General features: G+C 47.7%; 1 protein-coding gene across 2 annotated transcripts in view; it reads left to right on the forward strand.

Annotated features, from left to right (window-relative positions):
• The window catches only part of KNTC1 (kinetochore associated 1), a 2,501,313-nt gene that overhangs the window by 165,221 nt on the left and 2,321,042 nt on the right, over window positions 1-15,050 (forward strand). For both annotated transcript variants that reach the window (XM_069619627.1, XM_069619628.1), the window contains exon 5: window positions 14,032-14,147. In XM_069619627.1, the coding sequence (XP_069475728.1) occupies window positions 14,032-14,147 (116 nt within the window). The remainder of the gene's footprint in view (window positions 1-14,031; window positions 14,148-15,050) is intronic.

Here is a 15,050-nt window from a genome sequence, read left to right on the forward strand (position 1 = left end):
CCCTCCTAGGAAAGGGCTCACCCCTGGGGAGAAGTGATGAGACCTAGTGAATCGTTACAATGCACACAGTATTTCTTACTCACCAAGAGTCAATATCACTAGTCCGTGGGGAGTGCACATTTTGCACCCTGAATAAGAGCCCCACTTAGCCCGTTTGCCAGTATTTTCCAGGGTTGAATCCCAGGAATTAACTTCCAGCGCTTCCTATGAGGGCAAGTTCAGTTGATTATATCAATGATGACTTGAGCTGTGTTTTTAACAGCTGATGCAGTGCAGAATTGAACTTCAGAATTAGCATAGACTCTGAGCAAGGTGTTGACATTGCTGTGCTGCCATGGCAACGAATGCACACCTAGCCATCCTCTTGGAGTCAGTGGCACCTAGGCGGTTCCTTATGGTGAGGAACCAAAACTAATCGGAGCATGTTCTCTTCTCTTTAGACAGACAGAACGTGTGGAATGTAGGCTCTGACCTAAAATAGAAGCCTGCATTCCATGCGTCTCCTTTTTGTTTTCTCGTTATTTTCAACGCAAGTTTGGAATGGAGACTGTATTCACTTGTAAAAAGCTTTCATGATCGGGCTTTGTGTACTATGTGACCTTTGCACCCGTTAAAGGCCCCTCCTTTGCTTCGGATCTGCAGCTGGGTTAGCAGTCATCTACTGCACAATAGAGCCCTCTGGTGTAGGCTCTAACCTTCAGTAACCAATCACTGCTAACATCACATGCTCTCTTGAATCTAGCGCACTACTGTCAGCGAGCTAAGCCAGCCAGAATTACATTACATGCATTCTTGCCATATATTACTGCTTGCCCTAGTGCCATCCAGCCATGGTACAAGGGCATAGTGCAGTGCAAAAGTGTAATGGGCAGCCAAATGGTGCCACCCAGCCAGAGCATTCTGTATGAGCCTTCGCTTTATGCAAATTTTGAGAGTAGAATTTTGTGTGAACTGCTACGGGCCACTCAGTGACCCCTCAGTTTTGCAGAAGGGTGGATACGTTTTATGTAGGTATTCCAGGGTGAAGATTCGGTGAAAGTTGGATAAACTGGCAGTAGCCTTTTTTCATGATGGCAGAAACAAGTGACCAGTCTAACACACACCAACTGACACGACAAGCGTGGTGAAGCAACGCAAGCGCAGAGAGCGTTTGTAAAGCCTTCACCGCCTGGACCACTATCACTATTTATTTTACACGCAAGTTAGTCATCGCAAAAGTGAAATGACATTGGCAATTTGATATATTATTTTCTTTCCACATTTGTGCCCATCGAAAACGTAAACCACGTTGAGAATACAGTCAGCCGAGTCTAGCTAGCCATTCAAATTGGGACTTACTGAAGGCCTTGCATGCGTATGTTAAGTTGGAAAATTGGGGCCAGACGCATTTCACTTTCAATGCCTATATTCTCTTTTTTGCGTTGGTGTCTTTAACTATAGGCTTCTGCTTGACAGCAAGCCTCAATTTTGTAGGGAGTTGTGTTTTTTTTTCCGCTTATGAAGGCCCTCGTTTTGTACTGGCTACATGGTTACTTTGCATCAGGTATGGCGTCTCAACAAAAAAAAGAGATGGCAAAGATCACTGGGTTGATCTAGTCGCGGCCTTAGCAGCTTGTGACATAGGCATTAAGGAATTGAAATCGGTTTGGGACTCCAAAGCCCCTCTACAAGCGTCGGCCCAAATAATATTTTAACCCCTGGTATTATCCAACTCTAATGACGACTAAACATTATTATCATAAAGAAAAAGCATGGAGGAAATCCAGGGACGTGGCTTCTCTGGAGGATACTAAACCCTTAAGGCACACAAGAAAGTCTTTTTTGAAGCAAAAGTGAAGTATCTGTAGAATACTATCTTGGCAGCAAGGAAGCAACACAATTACAGTTTTGCCACCATTACCAAATTCTTAAATCCTTTCCGAATTTAATCTAGCATTATCCCCTTGACTTTGCCAGCATCTGAATGTAACAATTTTTTATGAAAAAAATTAAAATCATTCTGGACCAGATTTGTCAAACGGTGTGCCAGACTGAACTTTATAGTGGTAAACCCCAGTCAGTTTGAGGCATTAGCCCAGTTACTTCAGACCTTCCAATCTCGCTTCTCCAGAATTTGAAACCCATGAATTATACTGATGTACTTACTACCTGCCTGTACTGTACTGCTCAAACATAAGCTACCTCGTTGGCTCTGTGTCTGCCCCAAAGAGAGGTTTACAGAGGTGGACAAAGATCTGTACCATCAGTTTTGAAAATCTCTACGGTAACTCCTTTTGTTAAAAAAAAAATCTATCCTTTAGAATCAAAGTTCTACAGAACTATCATACCGTGGCTGGCCATCCTTGGCCAGCCAACATCTTGGAAAAGGTAGTCCCTGCCTTGTTGGTCGTCTAGGACATTTAAAAAATGCTGATGGTCGGGATCTAAAACTGCTGGCTATGCTAGATTTGTCAGCAGCATTCAATATAGTTGACCTGGATTTACTACTGTCCATATTGTCTGAGGTTAAATTACTACAAATGTGTTAAGATCGTAAGTTATATTTCAGTTGTCATTCCAGTCCATTGTGGAGTTCCTCAGGGTTCCTCGCGTTCTCCTGTTATTTAATATCTATATGCAACCACTTGTGATCATCTTTAGCGAATACAATCTTTATCACTCGTATGCGAATGACACTCTGATATACCCAACGGTGATCAATACTGCAAAGTCACTGTACAATATAGTACAATGCACCAACTAAGTTTGCTGGTGGAGGACAACCTATAAGCTTCAGTTGAGCCCAAATGAAACAGAGCTCATTTTGTTTGTGCCAAAACCGCTTTTGGCTGATCCTACTTTTATTCGACCTCCTACTCTCCTTTTTGGCACACCAGTGACCTTCTCCACAAAGGTTAAGAACTCGGGCTGCCTTTTGGCAGTCGTATCTAGGATGCGATGAACAAGTAGACACCATAGTACATCAGTCTTTTATTTCCTATGGCATGCTCTCCCATTCATATCACCAAAGGATCATGCTGTTTTGGTGGGTTCTCTGGTGAACTCTAGGTTGGATTATGGGAATCGCACTCTTACTGGCATTCTGGCAAGACAAGTTACTCTCCTCAAGAGGGCTCAAAATGCAGCAGTTGGACACATTTTTAAGGTACCAAAACCTGATTCAGTGTCAGAGTGCCATTATTTAACTGTCAGGCACAGGATTGACTTTCAAATCCTCTCTGATGTTTAAATGAATTAATGGTTTTACTCCGATTATCTGTTCGAAAAGGTGATCGAATATCAGCCTTACTTGATTTTTTTTTTTTTTTTTAATTTGTTTTTATTGACAATATACACAACAGGGTGGGCCAACTGGCCCATCCCATCAACAATAAATGCAAAAGAAATCACATTGTCAGGAACATTTTCTGATTAACTCCTGACCCCTATTCCCCCCCTCCCGGTTCCTCCCCCCAAACAATTGTCACGCCAGCTTTGGGGAGGATGCAACTACATTAAGCATAGGGAAGAACACTTGCATAGCACTCGACAGATAAAAGTGATCCTTGAGACAGTGGGGTAAGACCATGAGGCGATTGGGCCAGGGCAAGACCAACCCTCTGAGGAATGTGGGGACCCACGCCTTGCAACCAATATTTTACACATTTGTTCAATCGCCCCTCTACAATCGCATAGTAATACAGTCATCATGCAGCAGCACTGCTGTCCATTCTTGGACAAAATCCGACATGGTATCGTTTGCTATTGCCGAGAGTTTTTCGTAGCTAAAAATCACCCTGAGCTTGCAGAGCCATTCCTCTTTGGAGGGGGCCAGGACACTCTTCCATTTTTGCGCAAGCGCCAATCTCCCTGCCCGCAGCATGGCGCAGATGACCTTGGGGAAGGCATTCACCTCTGACTCAGGCATGGGGGAGCCCAGTAGGATTTCCAGCGGGTGCAGCGATGGACCATAACCCTCGACATCCTTGATCCAGCTAAGAAGCTCCGTCCAGTATACCTGTATGGACGGGCAGCTCCACCACATATGAAACCAGGTTCCCCGTTGGTGACATCCTCTGGGGCAGAGGGGGGAAACATCCCGGTACATTCTAGACAACTGAGCCGGGGGGGACGGTGCCATGAATGAAGGATTTTAAAGCTATGTTCCATAGCTGCTGTGTATAGGGAGCCCGTGAAGATGCACTTGAAAACCGCCCTCCAGGTGTGATCATCTATTGACATTCCCATCCTCTCTTCCCATATGCGCTTAAAGGGTTGTCTGCCTTCTAGGTCCGCTGTAATCAGCACACTATAGAGCTTAGATAGCGAACCTTTGCAGGATCTACTTTTGGCCAGAATAAGTTCAAATGGGGTGAGGGGGCGACTAAGCTGCTCGGACCACCTTGGTTGGGTGAGTATCCCTTTCAGCCGCAGGAATTCAAAAATCGTGGGGGGCCTATCCACCAGAGCCTCTGACAAACTGTCGTATTCAATAAAGCTCTCTTCTTGAGTAAGCTGGAAGACTCTTTCCAGTCCCATGTCAGACCATGCCTGAGTGTCCCGAAAGCCCCTCATGTCCAGATCGATGGGCGGGCCCCAGAGTGATGACAGAGGAGAAGGCCATGTAGATATCAAATTGTTGGCTTTGCTGGGATTCCACAGCGTCCACAGGACTGCTAAGGTAGGATGTGTCTTGAGTTGTGGGGGGATTGACCTGGGAGAGGCCCAGAGATAGTCCCTGACCTTCCTCGGATGTGCGTGGGTGTCTTCGACATACGTCCAGAATGTATGCATATCGTCCCGCATATGCTCCAACATCACGCTGAGCTGCTTTATAGTAAAGCCGAAAATCGGGGAGTCCAAAGCCACCATGGGATTTAGGGAGGGTCAGAGTGGAAGTTTTATCCCTGGGCCTTTTGCCATTCCAAATGAAGTGGAGGACTCGGGACTGGAGCGCCTCGAAAAAGGCCTCAGGTATCACGACGGGGAGAGCTGAGAAGAGATAGAGAAGGCGAGGTAGAACATTCATCTTAACCGAAACCATGCGTCCAAGCCAGGAAAGCGTGAGTGGGGCCCATCTTTTGAGATCGCTACTGACCCCGGCAAGGATTCCAGGGAAATTCCATTGGTATAGTTGCAACAGGTCTCTGGGGATGATGATGCCCAGATATCTTGTGGATTCTCGTTCGATTCTAACCCCCTGAATGTCGATTTTATTCTCAATATCTTGTTCCCCTGGGCCCATTGGCACGATGCTTGATTTGGATGTGTTTATTCTCAGCCCCGAAAAGGAGCCAAAAAAGTGTATGAGAACAAACAGCCTCGGTAGGGATTTTGGAATGCTGGTCAGGTAGCCTAGTATATCATCTGCGAATAGGGAGAGCTTAAACTCGCACTCACCGCATCGTATACCCAAAATTTCCGGGTCGTTCCTAACCGCTATAGCCAGGGGCTCCATGGCCAGGGCGTATAGGAGAGGTGACAGGGGACAACCTTGCCGGGTGCCTCGGGAAAGGGAAAAGGGCTCAGATGTACCCCCATTAACTAGTACTCTCGCCGAGGGCGAGTTGTATAGTGCTGCGACCCACCTGCAAAAGTTAACTCCCAATACCATTTTCCTAAGAACCTTGATCATGTAAGGCCATTCGACCCGGTCGAAGGCTTTCTCCGAGTCGAGTGAAAGGAGGTACCCCTCCACTCCCTGCTTGGTTGCCTCATGCATAAGGTCGAGGGTTTTTCTGATGTTATCTGACCCCTGGCGCCCCGGGATAAAGCCCACTTAATCTCCATGAACCAGGGTAGGGAGGAAATTTGCCAATCTGTTCGCCAGTATTTTGACGTCGGTGTTTAGAAGCGATATGGGGCGATATGACTGGCATAAGGTTGGGTCCTTACCCTCTTTAGGTAAGACCACTATTAGGGCTGACATCATTGTGGGTGGGAGGGGCCCTTGGCTAAGTGCACTGTTGAACAGCTTGGCCAGAAAGGGGGCGAGTGTGGATCTATAGGTCTTATAGAATTTGACTGAGAAGCTGTCGTCCCCCGGGGCCGTACCACTTTTTAAGGAGGAGATAGTGTTGGTTACTTCTTCCGGGGAAATGGGGATTTCCAGAGTGTCGGCTTTGTCTGGTAGCAGGCCCGGGATAGGGAGGGAATCCAGGAACCTATCGACGTCTATCCCATCCCCCTTGTATTCTGAGCGGTATAATTTTTCATAATATAGCCTGAATTGTTCCGCTATCTTGGAGTCCCTTGCAGTCGAGTTACCGTCCGCAGAGCGGATTGAATTCACTCTTCTGCTGTTCCTAAGTTCGCGAAGTCTCCAGGCCAGTATCTTGTCGGCCTTTTCCCCTTTTTCCATATATTTTTGTTTCAGAAAAGAGAGCTTCCTTTCCATTTGCCCTACTTGAAGGTGAGCCAGTCTAGTGCGCAGCTTCTGCAATTCCTCCCACTGCCCGGGGAACATCTGTGTTTTCAGCTTACCACCCGGTTGTATGGCCCCTATCTTGGATTTCAGGTCTTTCTCTTCCCGGTCCCTCTCCCTTTTTTTCCCTGCCCCTATGCCAATCAGGGTACCTCTAATAGTTGCCTTAAACGCCTCCCAAACTCCCATAGTGCCTACCTCCCCGTTGTCATTCAGGGAGAAATAATCTTCTATGGCTGTCAGAAGAGTTTGGCGCGTCTCCTTGTCATGTAGAAGGAGGTCGTTACAACTCCAGCGGGAGCTGGCTGCAGGAGTAGGGGGGAGGCCAATCCTAATCTTAACCATGTCATGGTCCGTCCAGGGGACGGTTTCCACCCCCGCGCTAGAGACCTCTCCTTGCATAGTTGAGTCTACCAGAATGTAGTCTATACGCGAGAAAACATCATGAGGCTTAGAGTAAAAAGTGTAGTCGGGGTTCAGACCTTTCTTGGGTATACTCGTGTCACACAATCTCAATTCCCCATTCACTTCCTGGAAGGTTGATGCCAATTTTTTGTGGAGACGGATGTTGGGGCAAGGGTTCACAGATTTTCTATCCCTCTCGGGACACAGCACCATATTAAAGTCCCCTCCCACCAGGAGGGTACCCTCCGCGAATGCCATTATTGTCCCCTTCATGCTTTCCCAGAAGACGTCCTGCGACTCATTTGGGGCGTATATGCAGACCAAGGTGAACAAACGTCCCCGCACATCCCCTTTTACCATGAGATGCCGACCCTCCGGGTCAGTCTGTGCCACCTTGAACCCAAAGTGAGCCCCGGGGGACACCAGCAGAGCTACTCCCCTCTTCTTGGACTGGGTAGAGGCTGAGAATACCTGATCTATGTTCTTAGCCTTGAGCTTGGGCTCCTTCCCCCGAACCCAGTGGGTCTCTTGCACAAAGAGGAACTGTAGTTTCATCCTCGTAAATTCCCGCATGAGCAGCGACCTCTTGGTGGGTGAGTTGAGCCCCCGAACATTTAGAGACCCCACTGACAAGGATTGGAGTGAGTCATCCATTAGGACGCGTTTTGAAGCACATAACTCCAATTTCAAGGATGCAAGTGAAATTACTCCCTAGATGTTTCAGCACCTCGCAGGGGGCTAGTAACAACCCCCAGGGTGTGATCAAATCCCCAAACTTTGGCGTAACACAACAAATCCCCCAACAACCCAACTTCCCCTCTTCTCTCCCCTCACCCCCCTCCTCCCAGATCGCCTGGTTGTGTTGAGGCATTGTCCCGAGGACACACAACCGGCCAACCATGTCTCCCCCCTCCGGGCTCGTTACCTCATTATAAACACCCAATCGAGCCCCCCCCCTCTTCGGGATGAATGCAAGAATGTAAAATATAGCAACATCCCCCCTTTGCATCGTCAAGTGGATAAAATTTTCATCGGATTCCAGTAGTTTGATTCAGCCGTTCTGAGGGTCCGGCGACGCTGGTGCCACTCTCCTGAATTTCCTTTGGCCTCGTACTCTGCGCCTCTCCTTTGGAGCGTTGTTCTTTTTTGGGCCCATCGGGGTGCGCTCCCGATTGCGGTCTCCCGCTTCCAGACCCGAACTATCTAGGAGTTCGCCCGTCACTCTTTGGATGTCATCTTCGGTGATCAGGGTATACTTATATCCCTCGAACTCGAAAGAAAGTGAAAAAGGATACCCCCACCTGTATCGGACTCCCTTGGCGTGGAGCATTTTCGTCAGAGGGGAACACAGGCGGCATCTTGCCAGAGTGAAGGCCGACAAATCCTGGTATACCGAGATCCGGGCCCCCTCCCATTCCACCGGGCCCTTCTTGCGAGCCAGTTCGAGGATCCTGCTTTTCTCAGAGAAGTAGTGGAAGCGGACTAGGACGGATCTGGGGCCTCTGGAGGCTGCCCCTGCTCTATGGGCCCTGTCAATAGTGGGTTCGTTAGTATTAGCTCCGTCGAAAAGGACTCTCACCACCGCGTTGACTGCCTTGACAATGTCTGCCTGAGTTTCACCATCTTGTTCCGGGAAGCCTAGGAAACGTAGGTTGCAGCGCCTTTCCCTGTTTTCCAAATCATCCATTTTTAATGAGCATTTCTCTTCTCTTCTCTCAAGCTCCGACAGGCGCATGTCAAATTGTGTCTCGAAAATGTCACTCGAGGTTGTATTGTTCTCCAGTGCCTGCACCCTGTCTTCTATATTGTCCACTTTTTTGTCTAGGGTGTCCAGCCTAAGGGTGATATCTGTGCGGAATCCTCTAATTTCATCCAGCAGGGCCGCCATACCCCTGGAGACCGAGTTTGCATCTGTCGCTTCTTGTTGCGTTTGGGCGGCCATTTCAGGGGCTGTAGGGGGCTCAAGGGACGGGCGCCGAAACCTCTGCAGTGTTTCCCTCCAGGTCATAGGCCTTCCCTGGGCGCTCTTGCTCCCCGATGTCTGCCACCGAATGATTGTGGCCAACGGGGCCTGCTCGTCTCCTTTGCGTCCTGGAGGGAGCGGGGGCCCCTGGTAGCTCTGCGGCCGAGGGTGGGGACACGGTTGTGGGGGGGCTGGAGCCCCAGGCAATTCCCCTGTCGTGGGCGGGGGTTTCCCTTTCTCCGATTTTCCCCGCTTTTTTATCCCCGTAGTTGGGGGCCGTGACCTGTTGTGTTTTTGCAGTCTGTCCTTTTGCAGCGTTTGCGGGGGGTAGGCGCCCCCGATTGAGCCCCATGCCCCTCTCAGGCTCAGGGTGCTTCCGGGGCTTGTGTGGGCTTTCCCTGGCTTCTCTACTCCTTCCCCCTTTTGGGTTTTGTTTCCCCCGGTGGGTGCCCAGCCCCGGGGTGGGTCTCCTTACCTCGGGGGGGGCCACTCCCCCGCCGCTCGTGGGGTGCTGTTCCGTTGCTGTCTCCCCGCTGGAGGGGTTCCTTGACCTGTTGCGGTGCCTCCTTCTCCCGCTCCTTGGTCCACCTCCTAGGCCGTTTCGCCGTCACAAACGGCCGTCTGGTCGAGGCAGGAGCCCACGGCTTTGGTCGCCTGGGCCTTTGGAAGTCTTCTCTGGGCCGGGGCTCAACGCTGCTTTCCGCGGAGCCGCAGGGCCGCAGGGGGGAGGGGCCTCACGCCCTCGAAGTTTGCTGGCTCCGAGCTAGGGCTCTGTTCCACACTCGGATTTCAAATTTGGGCCGGGGGTGCCCGGCACCTTCACACGGGGGGTGGGGGGGGGGAGTCGCTGTCTCGCTCTGGGGTTGTCGGGGGGGGGGGGGGCTCAGGTCCCTCGATCAGCGCCCTGTTGGGGAGACGAGCAGAGATGCTTCAACACATCTCAGCGCCCCCTGGTGGATCGTCTACTTGATTTTTTTGCCTTTCAGAAGACTTAAAAAAAAAAAAAAACTTTTCAGCTAATGGAATTATTTTAATCTGCAGCAGCCATTTGAATATAGCCGCCACATCTTTTTTGTCTGAAAGGCACAATGAGTGCCTTGCTGATCCCCTGCCTGCCTCGGATTTGACGCCTGCAACCTCTTCTACATCGTGCTTCTTGTAGCCGGCAGGTGATGCTGGCCACCATTGAAGGCCGATTTTCACTTTTCCTTTCTGGCCCAGTCCGGCAATGGCTGCTGGCCTAGCCGTGCACACCTGTCCCTGCTTCTACATTGTGGTCGTACGGGCACCATCACAATCATTTACCCATCCGCCGGACTGAACATGCCTGCATGCCAGGTAAGGGCATCCGCTCCCCATACATGCTCACTACCATGACTGCCTGGCGACCCATCTCAAGGTCTGTACACTCTAACACCGTTCTCTTACCCTATGTGCCAGAAATGATTCTGCCATCTAAGCACACATCTCCACTTAATCTGCTTTCATGGGTTGCAAGGTACCCACATACCCGGAACCCTATTAGCTCTGCTCTTTGCTAATTGTTTACCTTGCAACAAAAGCACAATGTTCCTCATTTCGTTGCAGCCTAGCGCTAACTTAGAACTTGTTGCAGGCTTTCTGATTTGAACCTCTTTTAATTTGTACATAACACACCTATGCTGCCGCGACCTTGCACTACCTCTTTGTCTTACAAGCTTACGTTGCCTCTTTGCTCTGTCAGCGTACCATGAGGCGAGGCTTTATCAGAATGTGCTCTCATACTATAACCTTACTTACCTGATCTAGCCCCCTGTACTATGAGCCGAGGCTGTGCCAGTCTGTGCACTATTAAGTCTGTAACTTTGAAGCTATCTTGCACTTTATTAACTGTTCTATGCACTTTGTGTAACTAGCGCGCTGATGCCTCTGGGTTTGGAGCGTGGGACTAAATGCAAAATAAATGTTCCTGTTGTGAAAGCCCTTAGCGTTTTTCCGTTCCCACTCCCGGGTGATCTTCCTAACAGGTGGTCCTGGGGAGGGCTATCACTTTTGGATCCTGACCATAGGGGCGGACTAGCGAGGGAGGATCACCTGGCTGGAGGGTCTCTTGGGATTGGGGAGGGATTACTCGCGGGTGAGACATGGTATCCTGCCCCCTTTGAAATAACCCCTTACCTGACATCCCCTCAGCCTCCTGCCAGCCAGATCCCTGGTTAACCAGAGCCCTCAATGCTTCTCCCATCTTAATAACTTTACGACAGAACACCTACACGCAAAATGACTTTTCTATTTCTATGAATGTCTCTCTAATGAGGACAGGCAAAGTCAGCTATGATCACCAACACCTGAATCCAATTGAGAACCAAACTAAGTATAAAAGGAGGTGGAACCCAGATTCACAAAGGGAGAGCGGAAAGCCAGGAAGGAAAAGGCGAGTTTGAGAATGAGAGCAGACGAGATCCTGAGCAGAGGCTATTGAGAACCATGCTTGAGAGAACGGAATGCAGAAACGCTATAAGGATGCAGGTTGAAGCAGGAGGAAGCGTGGCGAGTGAGCAGTGTTTCCAAGAAGCCAGAGGGGTTCGTCAAAGGAAGCCAAGAAGCTCAATTGCACTGAACGTTGTGCCAAGAGATTGCTAGTTTCCCTGGTACAGCAAAGCTGCCCAGGAAGGTCTGATGGTAGGAGGGGAAGAGACCCTGACCTCGGAAAAAAGAATTGTGAATGATCTGTTGTTAAAATACAGCTGGTGAGTTCAAAGTGATCCGAGCCCGGTTTGTAACAACACAAATGATTACAAAGTTGCAAGCAAGGTTACGCGTAAGAAACGAGCCGTGTTGAAAGCAAGCTTTGATTGTTTTGTACTTTGATGAAGCAAAGTAACAGTGGTCCTTTGGAATACTGCACTGTCGAAAGTCTGTGAACTGAAAGTTAGTATCGCTAATGGGAATAAGTAAAGCTATGCCCTTTCGAAAGTTTTCGACATAAATCGCATGAGGAAAGCAGGTAGATTGAGGAAGGAAAACCTGTGTATCGATATGATTAAATATTGTAATATAAAATACTAAAGAGTTGAAAGTAACAAGCTAAAGAGGGTCTAAGCTCTGGTGAGGAAAGCCGGAAAGATCCACCAAGGAACATTGTTAAAGTCGCACTGTTCTGCTTGAAAGCATTAAATCAGGCGAGGGAAGCCTGAGAGAAGTACATGAAGTATGGCGAATAAGAAAATGGTTAAACTGCCTTTTTGTGAACCGTTTTGAGCTAAATGAACGTTTGGGGATCCTGAATGACTTAAGCTTGGGCAAGGGAGTTGAGAAGAAACTCCATGACCATCCTGATATTCTTTAAGTTAGAACGTGAGGGCAAGCATAGTTTTGTCACAGATTATTTATGGTCGAGACTACTCCCATTTCGAAATAGGGCAAGTTAGTCATTTTTCAATCCCCATTTGTGTAAATAAAGGTTTTCGTGATGTTTACTTTAGAAAATGTTTGCGCCTAGATGCAGTTGACTGTTTGGAGTACGATCGAAATACCTACAATAATTTCTACCCGCTGTCAGAATTGCACAGACAGGCAAATAAAGATGTGTAGTGTTGCAAATCGCGAGGACACGACCTTGCAGTGTGAAAATGTTATGCTCTCATGGCGTGCACCTTCATCCTGTGTCTTTTGTAACCTACCCAACCGTAATAGCTGGGGCCAGTTAGTGAACCTCTCTCCATCACAAGTTAGTTGAATGCAAGCTTGGAGTCTGGTGTATGTGATTTATAGCATGCAGGCTCCAGGAAGAGAGCACCATTTTGGACTAGCAAAAGGAAAAGAAAATGGGTAAAGGACATAGAACACAGGTATTTCTCATAGGAAGTGTCCTCTAGTGTAGAGAGGTGGGTAGGGTAGAGCTCTGGAGTCATGTAGAGAGCATGGAGCACATGGCCTTCGTTTTACCCTTCACTGGTTCTGTGACCCTGGAAAACATTTGAATTAGTGACCATAAACGCCTCTCACGCTTTAGAATGAAGTTACCCCTCTCTTAAAACTCTACTGTTGTGTTCATTTGACCATGCCTTGCAGCCCTACCATAAGCCCTAAATCGCAGCAAAGTGCCACTTGTCGTACATGTATTCTCTTAGTCATTAAACTATGCATTGCAGACCGACAGGGCGGCATTAGTTCTACAGCTGTCATTCTGTGAAACATTCATTAAGCCCCAGCAGTAGCCTTCCCTGCAACACCTGCACATTTTTCATTCCAAATGGATCAAATCAGTGTTTCTTTTTAACTCGGATAAACTACATTTTAATTATTTTTTGATAGTAACCCAACCTGCAGTATGTTAGGGCCAAACTGACAGGCACTTTAAGAGTTCCATGTAAGGTATTCCAGACAGTAAAGGTGAAAGTAGCATGCAGACACCAGCCGATTAAGAAATAAGTTAATGTTTTCAACAAAATTGGATTGTTTTGGAGTAAGAATTATTAATTACTAATGTGCTGACACTGGCGCAGAGAAGGTGTGGCATGAGTGACCAGGCCCACCCTCCTTTTCCTGCGGACCAATCGGCTGTTCTGGTAAAAGCATGCAACGTTATCACAAAGGCACCTCTGTGTTGTGTAAGTCTTGCAAAAATAGTACAACTCATCCAGAAGACTCACGTTGTCTCTTAACAATTGAGAACTAACCCCACCATATTGCATTCTGGCACTTGTAACCCTATACCTATAAATTAAATCAGGAATGCAAAACGAAACAACTGACAAAGAATGCCTGCATTAAAAAAAAAATTGAGCTTTGTCAACATATGCTCATCAAACCGAAGTATAAATAAACTAATTGGGTGGTTAAGAGGGCAGTAATTTGCCTGCATTCATTGTATATGTACAAATGACCCTATAAACTTTCCATGGGAAAGCAAGTAGGACTCTTATGAGGGGAGCGGCTAGGGTCAGATCAAGTTAGCCAATAAAGTTATGCCCTCGCAATAAATTGAGCGCTGCATACTCGTGCCATCATTTCATTTTATTTTTTAAAGTTGTTTTGAGTCGAGATGGGATTGCACTGTACAAATATGAATCACTTTTAATGTCTTCTGCCTGTTTATATTGGCTGGATGCCCAAACCTGCAAGCTTCCTCTAATCCTTTCACCTGGTTCCATTACCCACCCACCGCCTCCATTACAAGTTCACAGTTGTGCGCACATTATAAATCACTAAATGAATGACTTGATTCCAGTAATTGGTTATCTGATGGAGAATGTACTGCTTCTTTTCAAATTCCCAGATACCGATGTGGATGCGGTCGGCTTGTGCTGTGAAGGGCAGTTCCTTATGGTTGGAGAAAGAAATGGCAACCTCCATCTTCTTCATGTATCGTCTAAGCAGATACTGCTGACCAAAGTAGGTTTTGTTTGTCTGTCAAAACTGAGAAGTGTCACCGAAAAGGTCATTCCTAGGATTTTCTTTATCAGTAATCGTGCTAATGATATTGATGTATTTGGACATGTTTTAAACTTCTGCTTGAGCTGAATTGTTGATCCCTAGGACTGTAGTGTACTGGGGCATTGTGTCCTTTTTCTGTTTATTTGCCTGGGGCTTTGTTGAGCCAATTGTCCGTAGGTTGTGGTGAGTGTTCTTTGTTGTGAGTTTCCTTATTCCTCCATTGACTTTGGGAAGCAGTTCACACCGTTGCCATCTCCATTGGCATTTCCGCTAACCACCAAGCTCGTTAACTGATATGTATAACAGAGAATAAGCAATAATAATAATGAGCAATAATAGGCATCCACCATCTTGCATCATTTTTAGTCACTGAAGATGTGGAACTGCTTGGGGACCTTGTGAAATCATCCTACGTTTAAAAAAGAAAAAAATCTAAACTGCGTAAACATGTATTTACAAGCACATCTTCGGGTCTTAGACTGGATAATACTCCACGATTACTGTTCCAACCGGCTTGTAGGGCTCTCCTTGTACTCCTTTGTCATTTAGCAAAGTGCTGAACTTTGCCACCCGCATCATTTACAACCTCCCACAATCATCATTCACCTACCTCTGTGGTAACTTTCCATGCAAAATCACTCTTGAATTTTCCTTGTTTATTCTTTAAATCTGTCAACAGGCTAGCGCCCCTATGTGGCTGCCTCGGTCTCACGCTACTCTCCCGCATACTCCGTCTCCAATCCTCCTCCTCACTGCCTTCCAATTTCACTCACCTTCCTGGCTCCCTACCACTGTAATTGCTTCCTCCTTGAACCCAGGAGCCTCCCTTTTCTGACAGGATTTTGGATGGCTCTGAAGCAG

Source organism: Ambystoma mexicanum, chromosome 10, assembly GCF_040938575.1.
Source record: "Ambystoma mexicanum isolate Mex_15411 chromosome 10, UKY_AmexF1_1, whole genome shotgun sequence".
Classification (NCBI taxonomy): domain Eukaryota; kingdom Metazoa; phylum Chordata; class Amphibia; order Caudata; family Ambystomatidae; genus Ambystoma; species Ambystoma mexicanum.